The sequence below is a fragment of the Nomascus leucogenys genome, chromosome X (genome assembly GCF_006542625.1).
Source record: "Nomascus leucogenys isolate Asia chromosome X, Asia_NLE_v1, whole genome shotgun sequence".
In the NCBI taxonomy this organism is placed as follows: domain Eukaryota; kingdom Metazoa; phylum Chordata; class Mammalia; order Primates; family Hylobatidae; genus Nomascus; species Nomascus leucogenys.
Genome location: NC_044406.1, coordinates 8495893 through 8522251, shown reverse-complemented (window position 1 = coordinate 8522251; position 26359 = coordinate 8495893). Strand labels below are relative to the sequence as shown.

The 26359-nt window shown below is 45.8% G+C and overlaps 1 protein-coding gene across 1 annotated transcript in view; it reads right to left on the bottom strand.

Moving 5' to 3' along the window:
- Window positions 1-26359, bottom strand: part of WWC3 (WWC family member 3) — a 130136-nt gene that overhangs the window by 79121 nt on the left and 24656 nt on the right. Inside the window, exon 2 of the mRNA XM_003261001.4 lies at window positions 2751-2860. Within this exon, the coding sequence (XP_003261049.2) occupies window positions 2751-2860 (110 nt within the window). The remainder of the gene's footprint in view (window positions 1-2750; window positions 2861-26359) is intronic.

Sequence of the window (26359 nt, the reverse complement as noted above, 5' to 3'; positions counted from 1 at the left end):
TCTCCAAAGTGACCTTCCTAACTGGGATGCAATGCTTTCACACAGAAACCTCTTTGAAAGCACAAAGTCCAATCTCCTTAGCCTGATACAGGAGTCCCAAAACTCACTTATCAGCTTCATCTCTATTTTCTGTCCTTTTCCCCAAAAACATTCTCTACACAGACTGAACTTCTGCGAAGTCCCCAAATATGCTTGGCTGGCCCGCCGGTGCCTTTGCCATGCTGACTCAGACCTCTTCTGTCACAGGAAGGCCTGCCGTCTTCCCAGGCACGCTGCAAAGGCACCTTTTTTCCTGAAGCCTTCTCTGATCCTCTAGGCACACGCGTCTCTCCCCTGCTTACGGGGGCTGCCCTTCTTCCCCCTTAACACTGAGCACACGAGTGTTTTTATATCTTTTCTGTTTCCCGTCTAAACTATGGCCTCTAGATGGCAGGGGCACAGCCTCAGTCACCTTTATACTCTCAGGACCTTTCACTTAGTACATACAACAGAGTGGTTTGTATAAACCATATACAAAGGAATAAAATTCCATAAAAAGGAATAAAGTTCTGATGCTCGCTATGACATGGAAGAACCTCAAAAAACGGCTAAGTGAAAGACGCCAGGCACAAAAGGCCACATAGCATCTGATTCCATGTCTATGAAATACCCAGAACAGGAGACTCCACAGAGACAGAAAGCAGACTAGGGGTCACCAGGGGCTAGGGGAAGGGGAATGGGGAATGACTGCTTAATGGAGATGAGATTTCCCTTTGGGGTGAGGAAAATGTTCCGGAACAAGATAGAGGTGATGGCTGCGCAAGACTGTAAATGCACCAAATGCTACCAAACTATTCACTTTAAAAATGGTTCGTTTTACGTTCTATGAATTACACCTCAAAATGGTTAAAATGGTAAATTTTACATTATGTCTGTTTTGCCACACACACGCGCGCGCGCGCGCGCACACACACACACACACACACACACACACACACACACGAAGGTGTGCTTGCTAGAATGTTTCCAGGAAAGTTCTCCTTGGAAATGCCCTCCCTGTCTGCTCTCCTGTCAATATCCTTTGCTCACCCCTTTTCACACCATCCTAGAAAGCCCCTCAAGCCATAAAAGCTCACAGGAGGAGATTTACAAACCAAAACAAATGCAAAATCAGAGTCCTGCTCTTGTCTCAGAGATGAGATTCAGTGGGCATGAGGCATCCGTACCACCAAGCCCTGGGAAGGACAAAGCGTGTTAACGAAGCCACGGGCATCTGCCCAGGTCCACAGCATGGTGGCCCCGTGAAGTGAGCAGCTCTTATGTGTTACGAGCTGCCCCTTAGACTATCAGCTGGGAAGCCTAGCTCAAACGGCCACATTTACCCAAATACACACAGCCGTGAAGTGCCAGGCTGGCAGAGAGCCACTGGGGCCTCTCAGCTTCTCTTCTGCCAGGTACTTGCCCTGTCCAGAAAGCAGTGGGTCCACCTAGAAGTTCTCCTGCCACCTGGACCTGCCTGGGAGGGCAGCGGGGCCATAACAGTAGGTATCCCCTGTCTCCAATCACCACTGCCCAGTCTCTGGATAATAGCTGCAATCGTGCCCAAGGACGAGTGCCAGGCACCAAAAACCCCACTGCCCCGAGATCTGAGATGGGGGACTCAGATCTTGGGTGCCAGCAATCAGCCCTGAACACACCAATCTGGGTTGACTGCACAGTGGGGACATGAGGAATCATGGGACTGGCCTAGAAAAGAGGCTCAAAATCACTCGGGTGGGGGGCACCATGCACCTTCAGACCCTGCAGCCGCCCCACACTTCACCAACCAAAGGACAGAAAGTAAGCCAAGGGGAAGCCATGTTTCATATCCTGGTAGTAAAATGACAATGACAGAGCCACTGAGGGAAGCCAGAATGAAAATGAGAGAGAGTGAAAAATGGATTCCCAGCTGGGACCCCATTGAAGAAAGCTAAGAGACAGCCAAGATTAAGGGGCAAAGAACAGATCTAGAACAGGGTTCCTATATCTTGGCATCATTGACATTTGGGGTCGCCTCATTATCTGTTGGGGGGGTGCTGTCCTGTGCGTTGTAAGGTGTTTAGCAGCATCCCTGGTCTACACCCACTGAATGCCAGCAGCACCTCTCCCAGGCACAGCCATTGAAAATGCTTCCAGACAATGCCAAGTGTCCCTGAGGGATAAAATCACCCAGGATGAGAACCACTGCTCTAGATAGTTCTACAAAGAAGGCTGGCATGGTCAAAGACCCATTTTTTTGCTATGGTCTCTATACCATTTCCTCCCTTCACACACACACACACGCACACAAACACACACAAACACACACACACACACACACACACACACAGATCAAAAAGGTTTGGTGTATGAAAGCTAAAGTTAAATGTATAAGACGAAATGAAGTGAAGGTAATCACTTGGGCACTTATTCCAATAACTTGTCGGTTCCACTCTGCAATAAATAGTTTTTTCATTATGAGAGGTATTTCTATTTCCAGACTGCCTGGGAAATTTATTCCTTGTAATAGTTATTAAAACCCTCTATTAAACATATTATATGCAGTCCCCAGCAAGACACAAGCAAGGTACAGCTACAGAACTGCTTCACTTTGTGAAGAACTGAGCTAATAGAAACCGGATTACATTTATAAAACCCAATTTAATGTTGCATTGGAAGGTAACAATTGTTACACTCTACAAAAAGTTTTTGGCATCTTTGATATAATGCCACAGATTTTGCACACTACTTACTATTTATGTGGTCCATGTAATAAACTCCAATTTGTTTATCATATACAGTTTCCCATCCTAAAGGAAGTTCATCCCCAACACAATCGGCAAAGGTCAATGGCTTTGTTATCCTGCAAAATAAAATTATGAAAACAAATTTGAAAGTCAGGTCAGTTTTGTATAAGTTTGCTTTATCTTATCTAATTGACTGCTTTTGCTCCAAATATTTGGTTAGAAAATTAATTCACCAGCTTTGCCTAAATAACTGTATTAGTACACTCACAATCAGAAGCATTACTATCTCAAAGTGCAACTTTAAATATGAGCAAAAAGAGATACTCGGTTACTAACAAAACAGGTAAAGCAAGCATCTTCTTCCAAGCAGTATGTTTAATGAGGTGACGACAATGGAATGTAGCTCTTCCAGAAAAATCAGAGAGCACCTATGCTCTGTTCTCATTCCCTGAGAAATGTTCCCCTCACAACTTTCAGTTTCCATATATTACACATGAACACTGGCTTAAATATATAAAATGCATTTGCAATATTTTCATCTACCACTGGTCATGAGTTCAATAAACATCAACCATTGGCCAAATGCAAAGAGCCAAGCAAGGTAACAATACAATGAGACCCACGCACACCCCAACTAAATACTTCCTGTATTTCTTATACAGTAGGAATCAGAAATTTCAGAGTCCTTTTTTATTTTTCTGGAGAAAAACAACAAAAGCACTTTGTCTACAGGCATCTCTCCTTGAAGAAAATCTGATTAAGGAAATTTGGGCTTGACAAGAGAGATAAAGTAAAGAGTTTTCAGATGGATTTTTAAAAGTAGAGCTCCCCCCTCCCCGATCCCCCATGATCACATGGATTGACAAGGCAGTGTTAGGACTGCAGCTGTCATATAAAACGAGACACACCTATAATTGTCTGAGTCTGGGCAGCTATCTCTTGGCCTGTCTCTATAAATGCACACTGACTGCTATGCATGGGAATCTGATCACCTACATTTCACTAAGTCAATCCTCCCACTTCTTCTGTCCCTGGACCTGAGAAAGTGACACAACCACAGCCAAGCCCCATGAGACCCGTATGAATTTTGAACACGTGATTTCCCCAAACTGGTTTGACAACAAGGCTGTCTCTCCCCAGGGGCATTCAGAAATTGATAAACACCATCAGAACAACACTAGTTTTAATCTTCATTTTAAACACATGGCTTTAAGAAGTTAGAAACAATATAAAAACAGAAATATACAGAAGGTGAAATATGCCATATATATCCTCCCAAACACGACTCACTCAAAAAATCACCTCACAAGATGAGCCTACTGTATGCAGTTTGTCCCATCCTGGAACTGATGTCTGCAGCACAATGCCTTTACCAGTCAGGAATGTAATGCCGTATCGAGGGTCCCAGTCGAGCAGGTAACAACAGACTGTTGTGCATGATTCGCATCCTGAATGGGACCCAACCACAGCCAAAAAAAAAAATCCTACTTTAAAACAAACTGAGTTTTGAGCAAATTGCTGCTAGTCTAGCGTAATGATATTCACAAATAAGCCTCTAGAGAAAAATGCCCATGCACAGGTACATTCTAAGCACATTTACATACACAATCTTAGGTAATCAACAAATATTGGCCAGGTACAATGGCTCACACCTGTAATCCCAGCACTTGGGAGGCTAAGGTGGGAGGACTGCTTGAGCCCAGGAGTTCAAGACCAGCCTGGGTAACACAGTAAGACCCCATCTCTATCAAAAATAAAAAAAATTAGCTAGGCCCACGTCTTAGTCCCAGATACTTGGGAGGCTGAGGTGGGAGGATTGCTTGAGCCCAGAAGTTCGAGGCTGCAGTGAGCCATGATTGCACCACTTGTACTCTAGCCTAGGTGACAAGACAAGACCCTATTTCCAAAAATAGACAAAGTAAACAAATATAGGTGAGAAACCCATCCTTATAGCACTGCAGAGCCAAATTCTGGCACGATTTTCAATAACAGCATTGAGAATGTCTAGATGTATTTTCCTAATTATCATTCCAAAATATTTATGGGCCAGGGATTTCATAGTTTTCTCTTGTACAGCATATCCTATCTATCATGAATACTCTAAACTTTACCAATATCAAATGATGCTTTTCTCCCAAGAAAGTTGTTGGTAACATTACTTCAGTCATAAATAAATCACTTCAGAGGAGTTATTCAGTTCCAGAATCTATTTGATCACATCTTTTTTTAAAAAGGCTGGTCAAGTGAAGCAGTGGGAGAGGAGAAGAAACAAAGAAATCTGTAATTGGTTGTGATCAATTAGCTGTAAACACCACTGCACTTAGATCAGCCGAAGGAGAGCCAAATAAATCTTGGCTCCTCTTTCATCGTCAGAGGGGAAGTATCTGGAGGTGTGGAAAACTGGCGTTTTTTGGTGGTAACTTTTCAGCAGGGAGTGTTTTCTGGCTCTTGCTGGCTAAAAAGCATGGTTCCTGCATGTCAGGATGAGGCCAAGGCCACCCAGGAGCGATCTCAGCCTCATCTGGGGACAATCAGCATCCTCAGCGAGGTGGTCGGCTTCATCCTGGACAATCCCATGATCCCTCATCCTGCCAATAATCATCCCCCCACTTGGGTGGAGACACTGATGTCCAAAGACTCTTCCCCAAGCACAGTGGCTCTCCATGCAGAAATGCACAGCATCGGGCTGGGTGTGGTGGCTCACGCCTGTAAACCCAGCACTTTGGGAGGCCAAGGTGGGCAGATCACCTGAGGTCAGGAGTTGAAGACCAGCCTGGCCAACGTGGCAAAACCCAGTCTCTACTAAAAATACAAAAATTAGCTGGGTGTGGTGGTGTGCACCTGCAGTCCCAGCTACTCGAGAGGCTGAGACACAAGAATCGCTTGAACCCGGGAGGCAAAGGTTGCAGTGAGGCGAGGTTGTGCCACTGCACTCCAGCCTGGGTGACAGAGCAAGACTCCATCCTCAAAAAAAGAAAAAAAGAAGAAATTCACAGCATTGAGTTTGCCAGAGCAAACCTCCTGGGCTGGTGTGAAAAGTCCTCCCCAAGCCAAGCCCATACAAAGCTTCTGGCTCTTTCTGCTTCCATTCCCTACCACCGCCCCTCTGCATCCCCCACCCCCTCCCCAACACACACACAATCTCTTTTCCAGGCAAATGAGTTTGTTTACCCGCCTTCCAAAACATCACACTCATTCCAGTCTAAGCAATCTGTTCTCGGTCTTTCCTAGACCTGTGGAGAGGCTTCCTCTTCCCCTCTCGTACCCCAATCCCATCAGCCCTGCAAAGGCCAGCTTGACCCTATACAAATCATCACCGCCAAACACCCACGGTCTCCACTGCCTGGGAGCCACATCCATTCTCAGTCACTGGGCACAAAACACCACTCATCATGTTTCTGACATTTGTACACATCCTCCACATAAATGAAGGTTAGCTGTTTAGTCTCCTCACTCAACCAGACTCCAGCAGAGATCTTGGAGGGAAAAGAAGCTTTTGAAGCTGAGAATGATCCTAAAGCACATCGGCTTTACTCCTAAGAGAGTCCTTCATGTCCTCTCTCAGAAGCCATGGCCATGGTGACTCCACATATCCATACCTGCAATTTCCAACACACCCTTAAACTGACCCTCAATGCCAGATTCACACTTCTCAGTATTTCCCAAGGAACCCAGAATCCAGACCTTTGCATGGGAAAAAGTTCAGTTCGCAGAGCATCTTCAGGTCTGTCCACATCACATGGGCAATTTTTACATTTTATTGCACGGTTTATAGTCATTGGTAGAGACACAGAACTATCTCACGGTAGAGCCAAGGTGGGCCAGAGACGGAGGAACCAGCTTCGTGGGCCTCAAAGCAGCCTGGCTTACATCTGGTTTAATGCATTTTGTTTGTACTATTTTATCAAAATAAAAGGATAGAAAAAATGAAAATGCTAGTGCTGGCATAGGCGCTGTATGAACTGTATACAGTTAAGAGGAAAGTAGACATTGCTGGGTATGTGGAAAGGCTAAACCCTTAGATAGCCACAGGACTAAGTTGACTCCAAAAAGAAATTTAATGCAGGCAAAAAAGAGTCAGAAATATGTCAAGGACTATGTGTAAAACATAAAGCAGAATTGGAGATGTTCAAATATTTTCGGTTCTTCAGGAAAGAAGCCCTGGGCTATCCCCTTCCCCAAATGCACTAAAGTCTTTCAGCTTTCCCATGCCCATTCACATGTATACGAAAGCAGGGGAATGGCAATACTGCAGTTTACTCCCCTCACAATAAAACAGAAGAGAAAAATTAAAAGTGGAAAGCGGCACACTATCACACGCAGGAGCATAGAGAAATCAGTGGTCTATCACCAAGTGGAAGGAGACAGGAAATCTACAAACAAAACAGGAGACCTCAAACCACCCAATTGAGGCCATTTAGCTTCAAATGAAAAAGAACCTGACGCCTCAACATCTCCCAGATTCTCCTCTATTACAGCATCATCCAATGACATAAACTCTCAAAGACATCAGGAATTTATTTATGCCTAATTTTAATTCTCCAAGCTATTTTCACACCCACCAAAGATGTAGGGCTTCTAATCTTGTGGTTAAAGTGTTACCAGGGGGAATATTTTCTATTTTTGTAAATGTCATTTTGTTTTCCCCAGAGACAGGATCTCACTCTGTCACTCAGGCTGGAGTGCAGTGGCACAATCACAGCTCACTGCAGCCTCAATCTCCCAGGCTCAAGCAATCCTCCCACCTCAGCCTCCTGAGTAGCTGGGACCACAAGCAAGTGCCACCACACCCAGCTATTTTTCTTTTTTTCTTTCTTTTTTTTTTGGTAGAGACAGAGTCTCACTATGTTGCTCAGGCTAGTCTCGCACTCCTGGGCTCAAGTGATCCTCCCACCTTGACCTCCCAAACTGCTGGGATTACAGGCATGAGACACCACGCCCCAACTGATTTTCATTATATTTGATTTTACTAGTTAAAATGCTGAGAAGATAATTGAAAATAAAGGTAGAGCTAAAAAGAAAAAGCACTTTGTTCTAAGATCCCTGTTTCTCTGAGTATGGTACTCCCCCACCCCCAGTTCTAGTCAGTTTCAACTGTGATGGGGTTCCCAACATTGACAGCGGTCCCAAAGTAGAGTATTCTGAAATAGACAGGGCCAGTAGATCAGCTGGCTAGGGCAGCTTCTCATTTCTGACCTTAGAATCCTTTTTAATACCTGGAAATAATATTAGATAATAGAATTTGAGCAAATAGATTAGCAATTCAATTGTGTCTTCTTAAAAACATCACTAAGCCTTTTAATAACTTTAAAGACCAATTTTTTTTCTGAAAATCGTAAAAAGCGTCCTTATTAACTACCCAATGGGGCATTACTGGTGCCCAGGTAGGGCCACAGATGGGCAGGGGATATCAAAAGGAGAGAGGTGGCTGAGAAAGGGAGGAAGATGGGGTGCAGGCTAGCAGCGCGCACACACTAGTATTTCCTCTGAGGTTCTGTCTTCACCCACAGGGATGCCATCTCAGGTTCTGGAGTTCTCATCTCCCCAAAAACTTGATGCTAGATTCTCCCCCACCCAATCCTTCCCAGTCTCCACAGACAGACTGGAGGGATTTTTGTTTCCATCACAAAAAATTTAGGACACACTTAAATAGGAGAGAAATGTCCATTGACACCACCACACAAAGGCAACCACTATTCCTATATTAGTATGTTTTTCTCCACCTTTTTTTGATGAGTTGTTTTTATCTGGTATTTTCTGACGTACTCATGATCACATAGTATGTGCAGTTATCTATCCTACCTTTTCCACTTAACTTTGTAACATGTTTACTTAATTCGTACCTTGAGTCTCTCCAAAACTTACTTGAGCTAGCCTACCCCTATAGCGTAAGAATTCTGTCCCCCTTGTCATAAATTATTTGTAAACATCACATGGAATAGCTGAATAGCCCAAGCTCCTTGAGAACAATTACCCCATCTCAATCACCTTTGATCTGGTCCAAGACAGGGCATGAAGCTGGTGTTCAATAATTCCTGCTGAATAAATAACTTGCATTTGTACAAATCCTTCACTAAAGGGATTAATGGAATTTACCTAAGCACTCTCCTACTATTGACATCTACATTATTTCCAAATTTTCACTAATATAAATATGCATGAGAGCCACTCATGCTTGGGAAATAGTTTAGCAATTTCTCAAACACTTAAACATAGAGTTATAACCATATGATGTGGCAATTCTACTTGTAAGTATATACACAAGATAAATGAAAACATATGTTCACACAAAAACTTGTACATGAATGTTCACAGCAGCATTATTCATAATAGCCAAAAGGTGGAAACAGCTAACAGCCATCAACTGCTGAATGGATAAATAAAACACGGTCTAGCCATACGATGGAATAGTATTCAGACATAAAAAGGAATGCAGGAATAGATGCAAGTGTTGGGGCACTGACCCCCACGAACTTTCAAAATCCATGTATAACTTTTCACTCTCCAAAAACGTAATTACTAACAGCCTACTACTGACCAGAAATCTTACTGATTACATAAACAGTTGATTAACACATATTTTGACATTATACACCATATTCTTACAATAAAATAAGATACAGAAAATTTATTAAGAAAAATCACAAGGAAGAGAAAATATATTTACTATTCATTAAGTGGAAGTAGATCATCATAAAGGTCTTCATCTTAGTCTTCATACTGAGTAGGCCGGCATGGATGTGGAATGGTTGGTCTTGCCGATTCGGGGGTGACAGAGGCAGGAGAATAAGTGGACCCATGCAGTTCAAACCCATGTTGTTTAAGGGTCAACTGTACTGATACATGCTACAACACAGATGAACCCTGAAGTCATTGTGCTGGGTGAAAGAGGCCAGCCATAGAGGCCACACATTGTGAGGTTCCATCTAAAGGAAATGTCCAGAACAGGCAAACCCAGAGAGACAGAAAGTGGATCGGTGGTGACCAGGGGCTGGGGGAAAGAGGGAATGGGAGTGACTGTTAACAGGTACAGGGTTTCCTTTTAGTGGGAAGAAAATGTTCTGGAATTAGATAGGGTGATGGTTGTACAACCTTGAGGATATACTAAAAACCACTGAACTGTACACTTTAAAATGGTGAATATTATGGCACATGTGAAATATATCTCAATTTTATATTAATGATAGAAGGAATATCTGTGTCTATAAAAGCTCATAAGCCGTACTTATATTCTTTGAAAAAATTCTCAGAATTAAATTTCAAAGTCAAAGGATATGAAGTTTTACCCCCATATCTTAAATTTGATGCAAAAATTCAGACCATAATGTCTACAGGGAATATAACCACTCAAGATCCAGAAGCCTTGGATTCACATTTTAGCTTCTTTTTCTCTCTTCTTTGTCCTACATTTTTTCCATAGCTCATATCATACTAGATACAATGTCATAAACTTATTGCATTTCAGTTGGGTATTGCCTCATGTCTTTTAGCTCTGTGGGCGTCACTTATTTACCAGGCACCCTGGGTCATCCACTTAGGTACGTCCCAGCTTTCTGCTCTTTACTGTAAGTAAGGGAGATGAGCTGACAGTAAATATTTCAGAGATGTTGCCAAAGCGCTCTCCCATCCCCTCGCACTCTCACCTGCAAAGAAAGAAGTGGTCTTTTTCACCACCCTCTGGGGATAAGTTTAATGCATTCAGCCCCAGGCTCCAGATGAATCCACACGGCCTAAGCGGGCTGACCTTCAGGGAACAAGCTGGTAGGGAGACAGCGGAGGTTTGATAGCACTTTTGGAAGGTGGGGGACTTCCTGGGCCAGCTGCCACTGTCTCTTCATCCCACCCCCGCAACAGCATCAACCCCAGAGTCACTCGCTTTCTCTGCCCTCAGCCACCACCCAGAGAGCTGCTAGATGCAGATCCTGCCCTTCACAAACCACATTTCTTGGTTCAGCAGAGCACACGAATACAAACTGCTGGTCATTCCGGGGCCAGAGAGGGGAGAGAAGGAAGAAGGCACAGCCTAGCTTCTTTCATTCCCTTTTCACCTATGCCTGTTGTATCCTGCTGGGCCCCTTGAGAGATGGCACCTGGGCCATGTGGCTTTAAACAACACAAATCGATTCCCTTACAGTTCTCAACATTAGAAGTCTAAAATGGGTCCAGGGGCCTGTGTTCCTTCTGGAGGTTCTGGGGAGAATCTGCTCCCGTACCCTTTCCACCTTCTACAGGCCTCCTGTAGTCCTTGGCTAGTAGCCCCTTCCCTCTTCCATCTTCAAAGGCAGCATGGCCAGATGAGTCTTTCTCAGGATGCCATCTTTCTGGTTCTCTCTATTCTGTCTCCTTCTTCCACTTATAAGGACCCTCGTGATGACACTGGGCCTGCCCAGATCATCCAGGATCATCTTCCCTGGGCAGGATCCTTAAAGTCATCACAGCTGCAAAGTCCCTTTTGCCACGCATGTCAACATATTCACAGGTTCCAGGGCTTAGCGACACGCACATCTCGGAAGCCATTATTCTGCTGACCACAAGACAGCAGCTGGGGAGACTGCAGGGCCAGAAAGGGTGGGCAGGGCAGTCGGTGGCAGACCCATGCCCTGAAGCCCACACCTTCCCTGGACCAAACTGTAGGAAACTGCAGGTGGGTAGCAGAAGGTGGAGCAGTGAGAAGGGACGAGCGCTGCTGATCCCTCATGCATTCTCTCCATCAAAAGGAGGCCAGGGCAATGCTCTGGCGCTTGTGCTACACCTTCCAGTCTCAGGGAACAAGAAGATCTTTATATTTCCAATTCACGTTTGTTAAAATGCTCTTCAGAGAGGATACTATTAATCTCGGTTTCAGTTCCAACCCAATCCTCAGGAAATCCTAATGACTTCCTCCACCTTTTCTAAGCTACCTGGCTCACAGTGAGTTTCAAAGCCCGCCGGAACTTGGACACCAGCCCGCTTGTGGTTACTTATGTGGTAAATTTGACCCTGTTTGCTGTGCTAGTTGCTTCTCCAAGCTTTTGGTGGCAAGCATTTACACTCAGAGCCACGGCTCTCCCATAGCAGAGAACGGGTCCCTGAGCTCCCTGAAATTAGAAAGAAAAATTGATGAGCACAGTACATAGCATTCGTCAGATTCCCAGGGATGTTGATCACCCCAAAAAAACGAAGCTCAGAAGTTCTTTTAGAGAGACTCCTCATTTCTCTGTCAAAGTTTAAAATAGTAGTGAATATACCACAAACCTGTCACACTAATCCTGAAAAGCCATTTGGAATAATCATTTAAAATCTGTGTTTTTGCCCAAGGTATTTATTTAGAATATGCATAGGAATTGAACTGGCTCTTGTCTTCAAGTCCAATTCTGTAAGTCTAGAATGTGGGGCAATGAGTAATTACACCTAGAACTCAATCTAAACGTTGCAACCATGTATCAATATAGTGAGAGTGTCCCGATTGTTAATGATAGAGCCTCGGAACTAATCATTCTTAAATAACATTTGTAATTTCCGTGTGGAAATGTTAAGTCCTCTTAAGAATCAAAAAAAAAAATTATACATTGTCAGTCTTTTCATTGTCTCTAACACAAAACTATCATAATTAATGGACAAATTCCCAGACTAATATAACAAGCAAACAGCTCCTCAAATGTATTTCAAGGAAAAAAGGGATGTTTAGAGGCTTTATGAATGGCGGTAAATCCATAAGACACTTGACCATGGATGCCTGTAGGTGTTTTTTTGGGGGGGAGGTGGGGAACGACCACAGAGAATCAGATGCAGGTAAACCCCTGTGCCTGAGGAGTGCAAAGCTGCATTAACAGAAGACCGCCAGCCTCAGAGTCTTCAATCTGAAACACGAAGAGCACACCACCAAGATCTGTCTCACTGCTTCAGTGGTGACAAGGTGTAGCACTGTCCTTTAGCCCTCAACCATGTCCATCTCACTGAGACTTTTCTACCTTACCATGAGCCTCCCAGGACACAATTCCCCTCATTGGCACCTACGTCTTCCTGAACGTCCACCTGCAAAGCCAGGTGCCAGCATGTTCTCCAGGGCATAGCTTTTCACAGTGAAGCAATGGGCCAGCCAGCCTGAGAGAGCTGGGGGAGCTTGTTCACAGCCAACTCGCCTGAGTTTGAAGGTCAGTGTTACTGATATCCCAGCAGGGATATCATTCAGGTCATAAAACCCTAGTGGGAAATATGCCAGATGCATCTTTTAATTGTCACAATGAAACGGTACTACCCCATCAGTGAAGCCAATACTTAAAGGCTGCCTCCTATGAGTCGGCATTTGTTACCCAAAGCAATGGAACAGCAACAGTGCTACATATCCACCAAACCCCTGCTTCCTCTTCCTCTTGGGCCCACAGACAGATCACACTTACAGTCTCTCTCCCTTGCAGCTGGGTGGCACCATGTGACTGGGCTCTAGACAGTGGAATGTGGGCAGAAGCCATGTACACCCCTTCCAATGCTTGTCCCAGAAGCTTCTGGCAGGATTCCCCATGCCTTCTCTCTTCCCTTGCCTGTGGGCCCAAAGCAAAGAACCCACTGGAGGACAGCAAAGCCTCAAAAAATGGGCAAGCCACACCACAGAAGCAGCCTGGGTCCACCCTCCACCCCCCAACCAATACTAAACTGACATGAGTGAGAGACTTCTATTCTGCTAAGCAATAAGACTTTGGAGCTGTTACTATAGTTAGCTGGCTAACCCACTTGGAGATCTGGACAAAGGAAGGAAATAATCAGAATTTGTGAAAAGTCTGAATATTTCATCTCATTTGATGACATGAGCATCTTTAGTGATTCACAAAAACGTTAGCCAAGTATAGACATGTTTTGGAGAGAATTGGTTTGTCCCTCCCCACTATGGAGTCCTGCAGGGCAGGGGTAAGAAAGACCACTGCCCACATTTCCATTACGGACAGTGCTTCTTGCTTTATAGCATAGTCATCATTTGTCAGGCTACCTCCCGTAACAGTCTGTGAGTTCCTTGGAAGAAAGGATTCACCTTTCTAAGCCAGAGCCCTCAAACACAAGAGTCCTTCATTAAAGTGTATGATAAATTAATCCGGCCAATTTCAGGAACTGATACCATAGAAAAATCAGTTTGGAGCCAATTAACACTTAAGAAAGAACAGGAAGGGGACAGAAGGGCATTTTAACTTGACTGAGATCACAAGGCCTAGATTATAAGAAATGCAGGACTCGGGAGGCCGGAGCACTACAGGGTCATTCCTCACTCGGACAGCTCTTTTTTTAGACAGATCTATCCTTGGAAGGAAGGTGACTTTCATCAGACTACCAGAGCTTGATGCAACATCCCTGAGTACCTCCCCTAGGCCTTTTGTTCTGAGTTTGCACTGACCACGCCACCTTCTGATCTACAATCTGGTTTCCTGAGTGTGGGTCTGCCCACCAGAAAGGGAGTGTCCAGAGAAGATAAAGAGACAAGATCTTAGCAAGATGTTCTATCCTCCAGCAAAGAATAAACTGTTCTAAGAAAATCAGTCCAGGAGGTATTCAAGAAAACCAGTAAACCCCCGGGGCTCCGCAGCCCCAGTGATCCTACCGGTTCTCAGGCATGTTCAGGCATTGGTGCAATGGAAGTCCAAACACCTGAAAAATGCCACCCAGTAATGACTGAATACATCTAAGGTCCCTCGGTACATATTTTATGGAATCATAGACATAGATGGGAACAATTATTTAAAACTTTAAGGGAGAAAAACTTCAAACTGAGGAAACTATTTAAGTACTTCCTAGAGGTTGAGCATAGGCAAATGACTCAGTCTCACTGTGCCTCTGTTTTCTCCGTTTTACTATAAGGTGGTGAGGCAGAAGGCCTGAGACTATTATCAAGGTTTCTGGAATGTATTACATTCTCCAGTAATGCCTGTTTTCCTTCCATTTTATTTTTTTCCTCTAAAGACTCGGAGAATGTCGCTATTATTCTGATTTAGCAGCATAATACTGTATGAAAGGAACATAATCTAAAAGCAAGCTGACCTGAGGCCAAAATTTGAGTCTACCACCCAAAGGAAACCAAACCCAGAAGGGTGCCCAACCGCAGCCATCATCTGAGTGCCCCCCAGCAAGGGTCCCTCTGAGACAGAATAACAGAGAAAAGGAATTTCTCAACAAGCCCATCAAGAGCACACTCCTGAGCTGATGTGAAAACAATTTGTTCACCTTCATATATAAGCTCTAGGGATACAATTTACAGTAAAATAAAGACAGACTTTAGCCCACCTGGTACAAAGAATTCTCTGGGGCAGCACTGTCCAATGGAATCAGAATGAGAGCCCACATATTAATGCAAAACTTCTTAAAAGAGTAAAAAGAAACAGGCGAAATGAATTTTAAAACATGTTTTATTTAACCCACTATACTGCAAATACTATCATTTTTACACGTAATGACTATAAAAATTATAAATGGAATGCTTTTCATTCTTTATTTGAATGGAGTCTTTGAAACCCGGTGTGTTTTACAGGTTAAGCCCATTTCATTTTAGGATTGACCCGATTCAAGTGCTCATTTGCGTGTGGCTGTGGCTACTGCACTGGATATCACAACGTCACACTCTCATCTAAATTCTACAGTAATTTGAGTCTGCAAATGATCACAGGTGCTCAGGTGCATCACTTAAGAAAGACCTGGCCCGAGCTGCCGTCCTCCACAAGCCACTAGTGAGGATTTTGAAGGAACCACCCTTCTAAGACCACAAAACCGCATACAGGGAACTCCTGGCTTCCCTCCAACCCCCTCATATCCATCCGCATTCCCAGTAACCCATGGGAACTGCTATCCCCAAACCTGGATTGTTCTTTCCCTTTGCCAAGTTTCCCCTCACCCCGCCCCTTTCCTGTTCAAATGCTAATGCTTCTTCTAAGATGTGGCCCAGATTCCTCAGGTCCAGACCCAGCCCAGCCCAGCCAGAAGTAAGCTGGCCTTTCTTTGGCCAGCCTCAGCACTTGATCTCTTCTGTGGCAGTTCTTAAAACTCTAAGTAGAATGTGGTCATTAATAAACATTGCGTCTCCCCGAGTACTAGTTCCTTCAGGGCAAGGCTGGCATCCCCTCCAATGCTGACCTGACCCCCACAGGGCTCCAGGGCTTGCCCAGGAGGTGCTCCACTGCATATACAGGATGCATCGGAATTACTTGATCAATGCTGAATGGAGTCTGCCACCCAAAACAGGTTGTCTATGGCAGCTCTAGAGCTGTTTGTAGATGGTACTGGTCTGGACAGGAAAGGCTCATGAGTAGGTGTGCAGATTGGAAGCTGGAGAGACTGGATCAGAGAGAGAACGGGCTGCAGTGTGACAGATGCACGGCTTCCTCTTAAGGGACTGGGCAGAACAGGTGCTCGGGAGCTGTTTACCAGAGTGATCGGAAACTCGGGCTTGTCGCATTAAGAATGGCATCATGGCTGCAAAGCACTAACGGGGAGGCAATGCAGGCTAGACGACCTCATAAGGGGACTCCCAAGTCAGCTCTGAGCCTTCATTCTACAGCTGCTTACAAATCCCTAGACCCACCCCACGCACGCACAGACCAGCCCTCAGTACCCAGCCCCCTCCCGTGGACCCAAATGGGTCCTCCTCACTGGCTCCAGACCAGGCTTTCAGACATGACGGCCCAGAAACCAGGAAGAACCCCAGGCCACTGCAGTTCCCTCATCAAGGAGGGCAGAGAAATGATACCATCCAGGAGTCTGACTTCTGAAACATGCCTTTCCCTAAGCGAAACCAGGCAGTGGTAGTCAGGCGAGTGGCACTGGGGACAGCAGGGGACAACGGGCATGTTCTACAACCTAATTGTGATGACAGTCACATAGCTGTATAATTGACTAAAATTCATAGGACTGTACTAAAATGGGTGCATTTTATGACATGGAAATTACACCTCACTAAAGCTGTTTTTAAAATACACACACACACTGACGTTCTTACTGAATACTTCGTTTACAGTGGGGAAAAAAGAATTTAAGGATTCCAAGTCACATGAAATACTTGGGAGAAGAAAAAAACACAAGACTTGGATGCTATCACTAGCTTCGCTGTCATCTCACTCACTTGAAGCTGTTAGATGCATCTGGAGATTTTTATGTGTAAATTCCAAGTCATGGCTGGTGGATGTTCCAGAATATCTTCCATCTGGACACATGTTGAAACATTCCCGAAACTAATTACCTCCAATCCTTTGTGTTCATTCATCCCATTACTCTCTATATCAGGGCTCTCACACTATAGTCACAACCTATCAGTGAGCAGTGAAATTGAGTGAGTAGGTCCCTGGCAGTATTTTATTTTAAAAAGAAAATATTAAAGCACATCATACTTCCTAGGGGCAGTACAGTATGTACATGTCATGAAGTTTTCTTTTGGTTGTGTATGTAATTAAAATAGGCTCCTTATTTTTGGTAACCGTCCACAGTACTTGGACAGGCAAAGCTGCAGGACATATGTATACATAGATACGTCATGTAAATACTGGAGCACTGAATGTGCAGGGCCACTGCACAGGACGGTGCCAGGTGTGCAAACTAACACTGCAGCCACACAGCAAAGCCCAGCACTGTGCTCAGCCAAACACTTAATCATCACGATAGTGTGAGGAGGTGGGTCCACTATCACCATCCCATGTTACCTAGGAGGAAGCTGAGCTCAGGGACACACACCTGAGAAGTGGTGAGACCAGGATGCGGGCAAGGGCAGTCAAGGACTTGGAAGCCACGCCAGAGGCAGCCAGCTCCCTGCACTTCCACACGGAACTCAGAGAACGGATTCCAAGCCAAACTTCAAGGGTTCCAAGAGCTCTTTATAGGGATAAGTGTAATGTGAACCGTATTCCGCTTTTAAATAATTTATCTCCTTTACCCTCTTGACAAATTTCTAACGATGATTACTCTGGTGAGAGTATAGTTAGAGAAGCAAACGATCAGCCTTTTACTTTTAATATTGCCAAAATTTTAGATGGGAGTCTTAACATAGTCCTTTCAAAATAAAATACAGTATTATAATATTTTGGTCCTTAATTTACTACTGAATACAACAGGAAGAGATATTTTAAAATTAAAAAGGAGAAGTTTTAAGGAATGATTTGGGAAATAAAGAAACAAATAGTAACAATGGACGGAAGAAGTAAATTCAAGCGAATTGGGCGAGGAAAACTACACTGGCCAAGGAGAGCGAAGGGGCTGAACAATAACATTCTTTAGAAATGGCATCACAGGGAAGGCGACCCAGGATGTGTCTCGGCCATCCGTTCAGACGACAAGCGGCACACAGGGGTAAAGATGTCAGTCCTTTGGGCTCTATAGGATCAATTCAAGCTTTTCCAATACTGCCAAGATCAAGTCCCCTCCCCACTCTGGTTTGTATTGGTGCCCAGCTACAGAAAGTCCTGCACCAGGATTTTAAGAGTAAGAACAAAAGGATTTTATCACCTGCCTTTTTTGGCATTAATTAACACCCCACACCCCGAAGGAAAAAAAAAAACCAACAACTTTCAGCAGTCACTTAACTCGTTTTCTTTGGGGCATGAGAATTCCAGTATTTATAGATGCATCGCTGCATATATCACCAACTGAATCCATGAACAAAAGCACGGGGGGAAATGCCAAGCATCTGTGACCTCCAGTCATCCAGCCTGCACATATTAATTATGTGCCAGGAAAGGATGCAGAGGAGAGCAGCCGCCCCAGGCAGTGGTTCTTTTTAGGTCTTGGATCTCTTTGGGAATCTGAGACAAGCCATCGACGTCCTGCCTGGAAAAATGTGCCTACACGTACACCCAAGATGCCGCCTCAAAGATACACAAAATGCTACCAGTCTGGGAACTCCAGTTTCAGGAACCCTGTTCCCAAAGCTCCAGGCACAGGGGAAGAGCCACCCAGGCAAACAAGCGCAGCTCGTGGGGATGGGTGGGGTTTAGCAGCAGTGGGTTCAAGGCCCAACAGGAGCAGCAAGGCCACTTCTAACCTGCCTGGGGAGGGAAGGAATGGGGGACGCTGGAGCCATGATGGGCCAGTCCCAGATGGACTGGGACCTGCCCTACGTTGGGTGAGGGTGGGTGTGGTGAAAGGAAGCCTCCTGAAGAAAGCGTGGGCCACCCTGATAAGGAGATGGGTTCTGCAGATGGCAGGACGCCACTAGGAAGTGAAGCAGGGCCTGTCATCAGCAGATCTGCTTTGTCGAAAAAGGCTGCAGGGAACAGCGGGGAGGGAGGCTGAGGTGTGGGCAGAAGGGAGCCCGCTGTCTGAGCAAGGCAGGAACAAGGGGGCCTGAGCAAGCACTGGGCCAGGACAGTCCTTCTTGACTCCACAAGGAGGCCACGGCCCGGGAGCTTGGCCGTCATCTCCGCTCCATACCATCGCAAGAGGGACAGCAACGCCAGAGCTCACTTTGTAACCATTTCTGCCCATTTCCATGACCTTGATGGTTTCCCTGTTAAGTGGCATCAGGAAAACATGGAGTGTGACATCTTCTGCAGTGTCTCTGCATTAATGCGTGCCCATTAAAGTGGTAACTTACGATGAGTGTGAAGATTTCTACCATGCTAGGCTCCCCTTCAAGAAGGCAGGATTGGGGTCCCTGTTGCCTTTATCACGGACTCCTAGCAGGGGCCTGACACACAGGTATGTCAAATGAACAGGTGGGGAAGTCCAGGTGTTCCTGAGCTGGACTCGAGATGTCTTGAGGATGTAGGAAGCCCCCTCTAAAATAATAGGCACTGGCCAGGCACAGTGGCTCACGCCTGTAATCCCAGCACTTTGGGAGGCTGAGGCAGGTGGATCACCTGAGGTCACGAGTTCGAGACCAGCCTGGTCTACTAAAAATATAAAAATTAACTGGATGTGGTGTTGGGTGTCTGTAATCCCAGCTACTCAGGAGGCTGATGCAGGAGGATCACTTGAACTTGGGAGGCAGAGGTTGCAGTGAGCCGAGATCACACCATTGCACTGCAGCCTGGGTGACAAAAGCAAAACTCTGTCTCAAAAAAATAAATAAATATATATAAAATAAAATAACAGGCACTGATGGAGGACTCTGTCATTTTGCTCAACATTGGTTCACAAGAATCATTAACAACAACAACAACAGAATCCTCAGAGCAGGACTGTGGGCAACAACACTTGATCCAAAACACACAGAGGCCAGACCTATCAGCAACCACCTGAGGCAGCTTAGTAGGGAGCCCCAAATCCTCCTTTAGAAGAGAAAAGAAGTAAAGTTCTTCACCTGGAGGAGCACAGGAAATACTCCACATAATAACAATTATTCCAAACTCTATACTACATGGAACCAAGCCAGTGTATGTCACCATATGCCCCTGCCACTGTGGCAGAAATTGCTGGATCCTTGAGCATCCAGAAGGCTATTATCATCCACACTGAGCCTCTCCAGTACCACCACTGAAATGTGCCTGTGGCCTCAGGGAAGCGGTGCATTCTCAGCCTGGCTCACATGCGCTGGGCCAAGTCCACCTGAGGCTGACTGTGTGTGCTGGGCAAGAGTGAGTCCCCCTCGGAGGACACACACAGGGCCATCTGCAAAGGTTCCTCCAATCTTTACACCACCACTAGGAAGCCTGCAGAACCAGCCTTCAGCCACACAAACTGGGAGGCCTGTGGCTGTGCCCTGAGCTCCTTCTCCTAGCTGATGCACGTGACCATGAGGCAGGAATAGAAGCCCCACCTCAAGCCCTGGCTAGGCAGAGCTGAGCTTCGGCTGGGCAGGACAGCTGGCAAGTCAAAACAAAAGCACAACACCCAGATGTCTCCAAGACTGAAAGCAACACTGAGAACAAGTAAGCTGCCATTTTTCTGAACTACATTTGCTCTCTCAAACTTGTCCATGCACATCCCCAAAACTGAGCCAGCAGCTGAGGGTTCAGCACTGTCATCCAAGAGAACTGTCAGGTAAATCAGGCCTGCTTAATTATGTTCAGAACTGCCTGGCCACCCATATCGCTGGAACATTGCTTATCAGGACTCCACAGTGAGTTCCTTTTGCTGACGCAAACTTCGCGTGCCCGAGGTCGGCTTTATGATGGCAGAGGAGGCATGTCAGAAGGAAGGGGTGATTGCCAAGTCCAGAAACCAAGGGAGGCCAAAGGGCCATACTCACCTGGCTTTCAGACATGATGGCCCAAAAACCCAATCTCAGAGAACAAGGCTGCAAGGGCAAAGGCCCTTTGTTTTTGCATCTTCCAAAAACTAGTCCAGTGCTCTACACTCAGAAATGACCTTAACTCAGTCTTCTCACTCCAGGCATCCACAGTCCCCTTTCCCTGGAGAGGCAGCCTCACCACAAGCCCAGGCAACCGTGATCCCAAGATGCTGCTTAGCTCTGAATTTTCACCGAAGGGCAAGTGTCTTCAGATGCCCCCACCAGACTCTGCACACCACTAAGTCAAGGATCATAGAGGTCCTGTCTCCCAGGACCTAGCTCGGATCCTGGAGTGCACTATGCTCAGATGAATAGATGAGTCGGGGGATAGAGGGAGAAAGGATGGAGGGAGGGATGGAAGGATGGACTAAAGGATGAATGGAAGCAGGGATGAATGGAGGCAGGGATGGCTGACTGGACAAAGGGATGGGGGAATGGAGGGAGGGAGGGATGGGTAGATGCAAAAATGAGGGAGCTTGTTCTGGAGAAAACGCCAAGAGTGAGGCTGGACAGTCACTCCATAGAGAGGTTACCCGTGATGTTAATCAGCCATCTTAGCAGAAGCCAGGAAGAAGGATGGGCTTACACCAGCAGAGACACTGCCAGTTTGAACTACAAGGACAGAGAAATTGGAAGGGAATGAAACAAGGCTGTTGGATTTCTTGGATTCTATAGGATGCGACCATAGATATATTCAGATGAGAACACAGACTATTCAAGAAAATCAAAGAATCACCCCGAAGGCAATTCAAAGACCATCCAGGCTGCCACTCCCACACAGGGCTAGGGGACAAGCCATTTCGTCCTCAGTTTCAGAGGGTGGGGGCCTCACACAGTTAAAGAAGGGCACCCAACAGAGCTGTGGGGGTGATGCTGCCACCCCAGTGGGCCTGGAAAGTGGGGCATCTAGCCAGAGGATTATTCTGGAGCCTTAAGATCTCATGGAATCTGTCTTGCTAGGTTTTGTACTTGCTTGGGACCTGCTTTCTTTCCTACTTCTCCCTTTTGGAACAGGAATGTCTGTCCTATAGCTGCCTCACCATTGTATTTTGGAAGCACACATGTCTGGTTTTACAGGTTCACGGCTGGAAAGAAATTTTGCCCCAGGATGAATCATACCTCAAGTCTCACCCATACCTGATTTAGATGAGATCTGGATGAGGCTTTGGACTTTAGAGTTGACGCTGGAATGAGTTAAGACTTTTGGGGCTGTTGGGATGGAATGAATATATTTTGTATGTGAGAAGGATGTGAGTTTTGGGGGACCAGGGGTGGAATGCTATGGACTAAACTGGGTACCCTCAAAATTCATGTTGAAACCCGAACCCCAAAGCATTTGTAGATAAGGCCTGTTAAGGGGTGATAAAGGTTAAATGAGGTCATATGAGTGGAGGCCCCTAATCCCATAGGGCTGGTGCACTTATAAAAAGCGGAGACACTCAAGTGCACTCGCTCGCTCTCTCTCTCTCTTCTCTCTCTCTCTCTCTTTCCTCTCTCTCTCTGCGTGCTCCCCCCGCCCCGTCCCCGTCCACTTTTGAGAGAACACAGTGAGCAGGTGGCCATCTGCAAGCCACAAAGAGTCCACACCAGAAACCGACCAACCAAGATGGAACTGGATCTGGGACTTCCAGCCTCCAGAACCACGAGAAAACAAATGCGTGTCGCTGAAGCCCCCAGCCTGTGATACTCTTACAGCAGCCCAACCACACACAGACAGACAGCCCGGCTCCAGTGTCAAGAACAGTGAGAGAACCCTGCGCCGTCAGGGGAAGGAGTGTGGCGGAAACAAAGGAGCAGGCAGAGGCAGTGGACAACCGTTCACTAGAGTATTTTTCCCAAGCGGCATATATTTTAAGGTCTAAAATCTTATAAGACTTTGGCACCCTTCACAGTCCACTAATTGCACTAGTGCAGGGATTCTCAACTAGGGGCCATTTTGCCTCCGGGGGATACTTGCCAATGTCTGGAGATACTTTTGTTTGTTATAACTAACCACAGCAGAGAAGAGTTCCTGGCATTGGGTGGGTGGTGGCCAGGGATGCTGCTCAATATCCTCCAATGCCCAGGGCGGCCCCTACAAAAACAATTATCCAGCCCCAAGTGCCAATAGTATCACCTATGATCATTCTCTAAAATACGTGAGGAGCTTCACATATAAACAGGTACATCACAGTGCTACTTATAATAGCAGGAAAAAAAGGAGACAAGCCAATGTCCAACGATAAGGATGTGATCCAAAAAACTACTGCATAGTAACAACCATCGAGAGTTAGTCCTTGAATACCTGGCTACACGTGAGGCTCTGCTTAGGTGCTGTGGATGGAGAAAAAAAAACACAAAACCAGAACTCCTGTGTTGGTGAGGTCTACCTGGGATAATTTTCAAAATATGCTAAATAAGACATTGTAATAACTTGGGAATACCTTGGCTAAATCATTAGGAGAAAGGGTGGCTATAAAATTACTTGAAGTCCGGGCACGGTGGCTCACGCCTGTAATTCCAACACTTTGGGAGGTCGAGACAGGCAGATTGCTTGAGCTCAGGCGTTCAAGACCAGCCTGGGCGACATGGCGAAACTTCATCTCTACAAAAATTAGCCAGGCATGGTGGCGTACATCTGTGATCCCAGCTACTCAGGAGGCTAAGATGGGAGGATCACTTTGAGCCTGGGAGGCGAAGGTTGCAGTGAGCTGAAATTGTGCCACTGTACTCCAGACTGGGTGACAGAGTAAGACTCGGTCTCAAAAAAAAAAAAAAAATTAATTGATATATAATCACATTTTGGTTTCTTTCTTTACAAAAAGAAAAAAGACTAGAGAAGACACCCCAATACAGCTGTAATTGTCAGTAGGGGAGTGGGTGGAATTGTGGTGTGTGTACAAAACTAAAAGCCATTTTTTAAAAGGAAGCTTTTACCCAGAATCTAACATAGCCTCCTCTTCCCATGATCCCTAAGGACAAGTGCAGCCATCACTGAATTTTTTTGAGTTCTGCTCCTCTCTGCCTTAGAGAGGGGCAAGCCAGGTGGCGAGAGCTGGAACCACATGACTCCAAGGCTGCCCAGGGCCACCTGCACTGCAAAAGTGTCCTGCCTGGTTTGCTGTGTTGGCCCTGGGGTGCTCTACCAAAACCTCAACAGGTTGCCAACATTAAAACTCAGATTTCATTTCAAAACCCAGAATGTCTAACTCTCTTGAAAATCAGAAGGGGACAGGTGCAGTGGCTCCCTCCAGCACTGTGGGAGGCCAAGGCAGGAGGATCACTTGAGCTCAGGACTTCGAGACCAGTCTGGGCGACATAGGGAGACCCCATCTTCTTTAAATTCTTTTAAATTAAAAAAAAGAAAATCAGAAGGGTTGGCACACAGGGATTACAGTCCCCAAAGACGGTAACTGGCTAAAGCTGACTAGAGCCATCCCTTTAGAAGGGGCTGCTGGCTAGTTCACCACAGTCCCCACCACTCCCTGTTACCCCTCTGACAGCTTGCCATCTGGTTGTAGGCCCAACCCCAGTGGGCATTTGTCTGTAATAACCATGCCAAGGCACAGAGGTGGGCAAAGTCTTCCTGGCAAACAGATGGTATGTACAGAGAGCTCCTGCCAGGCAAGGCATGCATGAAGCTTGGTCTAAATGATGCTCACAAGCCTCGGGCATGTAATCTTGGCTAAGGATGAGAGGGCTTGGGGACCGCACCCTAGGAAAAGCACTATGAAAAAACTGCAAAGTGCTATTCATTTGTTTAAATATTCACTGCAGGAAAGCTATTTGAGATGCTCAGTGCCAGGAGTTAACCTCAAGGAATTCAGCTCACTGGGGGACCAAATACATAACAAATTACCACTACACAACAGATTCACTCAAAGGCAGGGACACAGCTATGGGAGCTGAGAGGAGAAAGCTACTCCACAGAAATACAAATTATTTTATGGTCAGCAGAACATCAAACCTTAGCCCCAGCCTCACTCCCCACGCCCCACTCCCACTCCCATTCCATAAAAATAATACAGTGGCATTTATAGCTATTCCACCTCTTTCCCCTTTACAAACCCCATTTCTAGTTTCCAAGGTCATTAAGGGGTTGAAATGATCAACAAACATTCACTGGTTATTGTGAGCAAGATGGAGTCTCATAGCCAGTGAATCTCCACCCTGGCCGGGGGCCATTTCGATTGGGACTTAACTGGTCTGTGGTGGAACACAGGCAGCAGTATTTTTGAAATGCTACATTCGAACTGGAAGCCCAGGTTTAGAACCACTTGTATGACTGATGCTCACAGGTAAATATTCATCTGTCCCCCGCATGCCTGGCATCTAAATGGACAAGGAAGATTCCAGGTGAGCAGGGTCAGAAGTGTGATATTGTGGTAAATGAAGAAATATATTTGCTTCTGCCCCAGGGTCCTGGCACACAGCTCCTAAAACCCTTGGAATTTCCTGAGCAATAGGGGTGCTAGGTACATCTTTTGTTCTGATATTTCGTCTTTGACCCTGGAATCCTGACACAGAGCTCCTAATCCCTTGGGATTTCCTGAGTGATGGGAGGTCTTTTTTAATTAGGTGATTCTTGGTGGGTTCCTGGATGGGGGCTGGGCACCAGAAAGACCAGCTTGGAGAGAGGGAGAAAGGTGGAGACTGAGTTAATAATCAATCATGCCTACGTGATGAAACCTCCACAAAAATCCCTTTAAAGTGCCGGGTTCAGAGAGCTTCCGGGTTGGCAGACACATCCATGCGCATCCCAACTCCATAGGGACAGAAGCTCCTGTGCTCAGGAGCCTTCCAGGCCTCTGTGTGTTTCTTCATCTGGCTGTTCGTCTGTATCCTTTATCATACTTTTTACTCACGCAATAAACTGGGGAACGTGTCTCCCTGAGCTTTGTAAGCAGTTCTCACAAATTAATCAAAACCAAGGAGGGGGTTGTGGAGATCCTGATTCATAGCTGGTCAGTCAGAAGTAGGGGTGACAGTCTACTACTTGTGACTGGCGTTTGAAGTGGGTGGCAGTCTTGTGGAACTTAACCTGTGGGATCTGACTCTAACTCTAGGTAGATGGTATCAGAAGTGAGTTGAATTAGAGGATGCCAGTTGGTATCCACCGGAGAATTGCTTGGTGTGTGAGGAAAATGCCCACATACCTTGCTGACTTGGGGTGAAGCCTTTATTGTTTGTTTTTTCCTATACTGTAAAGAGGAACCACATATAGAGGGCACATGACGAGTAATTTTCACCAGCATCTGTTTTTCAAACTAGGAATTCCACCTTGAATGACGAAAGTATCTTCAGAACTGTCATCAAATAATTACTCATCCACCCAGCTGTGGAAGACTGGGCACTGCCATTTGCCAAGTGCAGGAAAAGCTCTGAGAAACAGGATAACTGAGGGCAACCCCTGACAGCATAAAGTCTGGCAGAGAAGAGAGAAAAGAAAAATGCCAGCCAAATA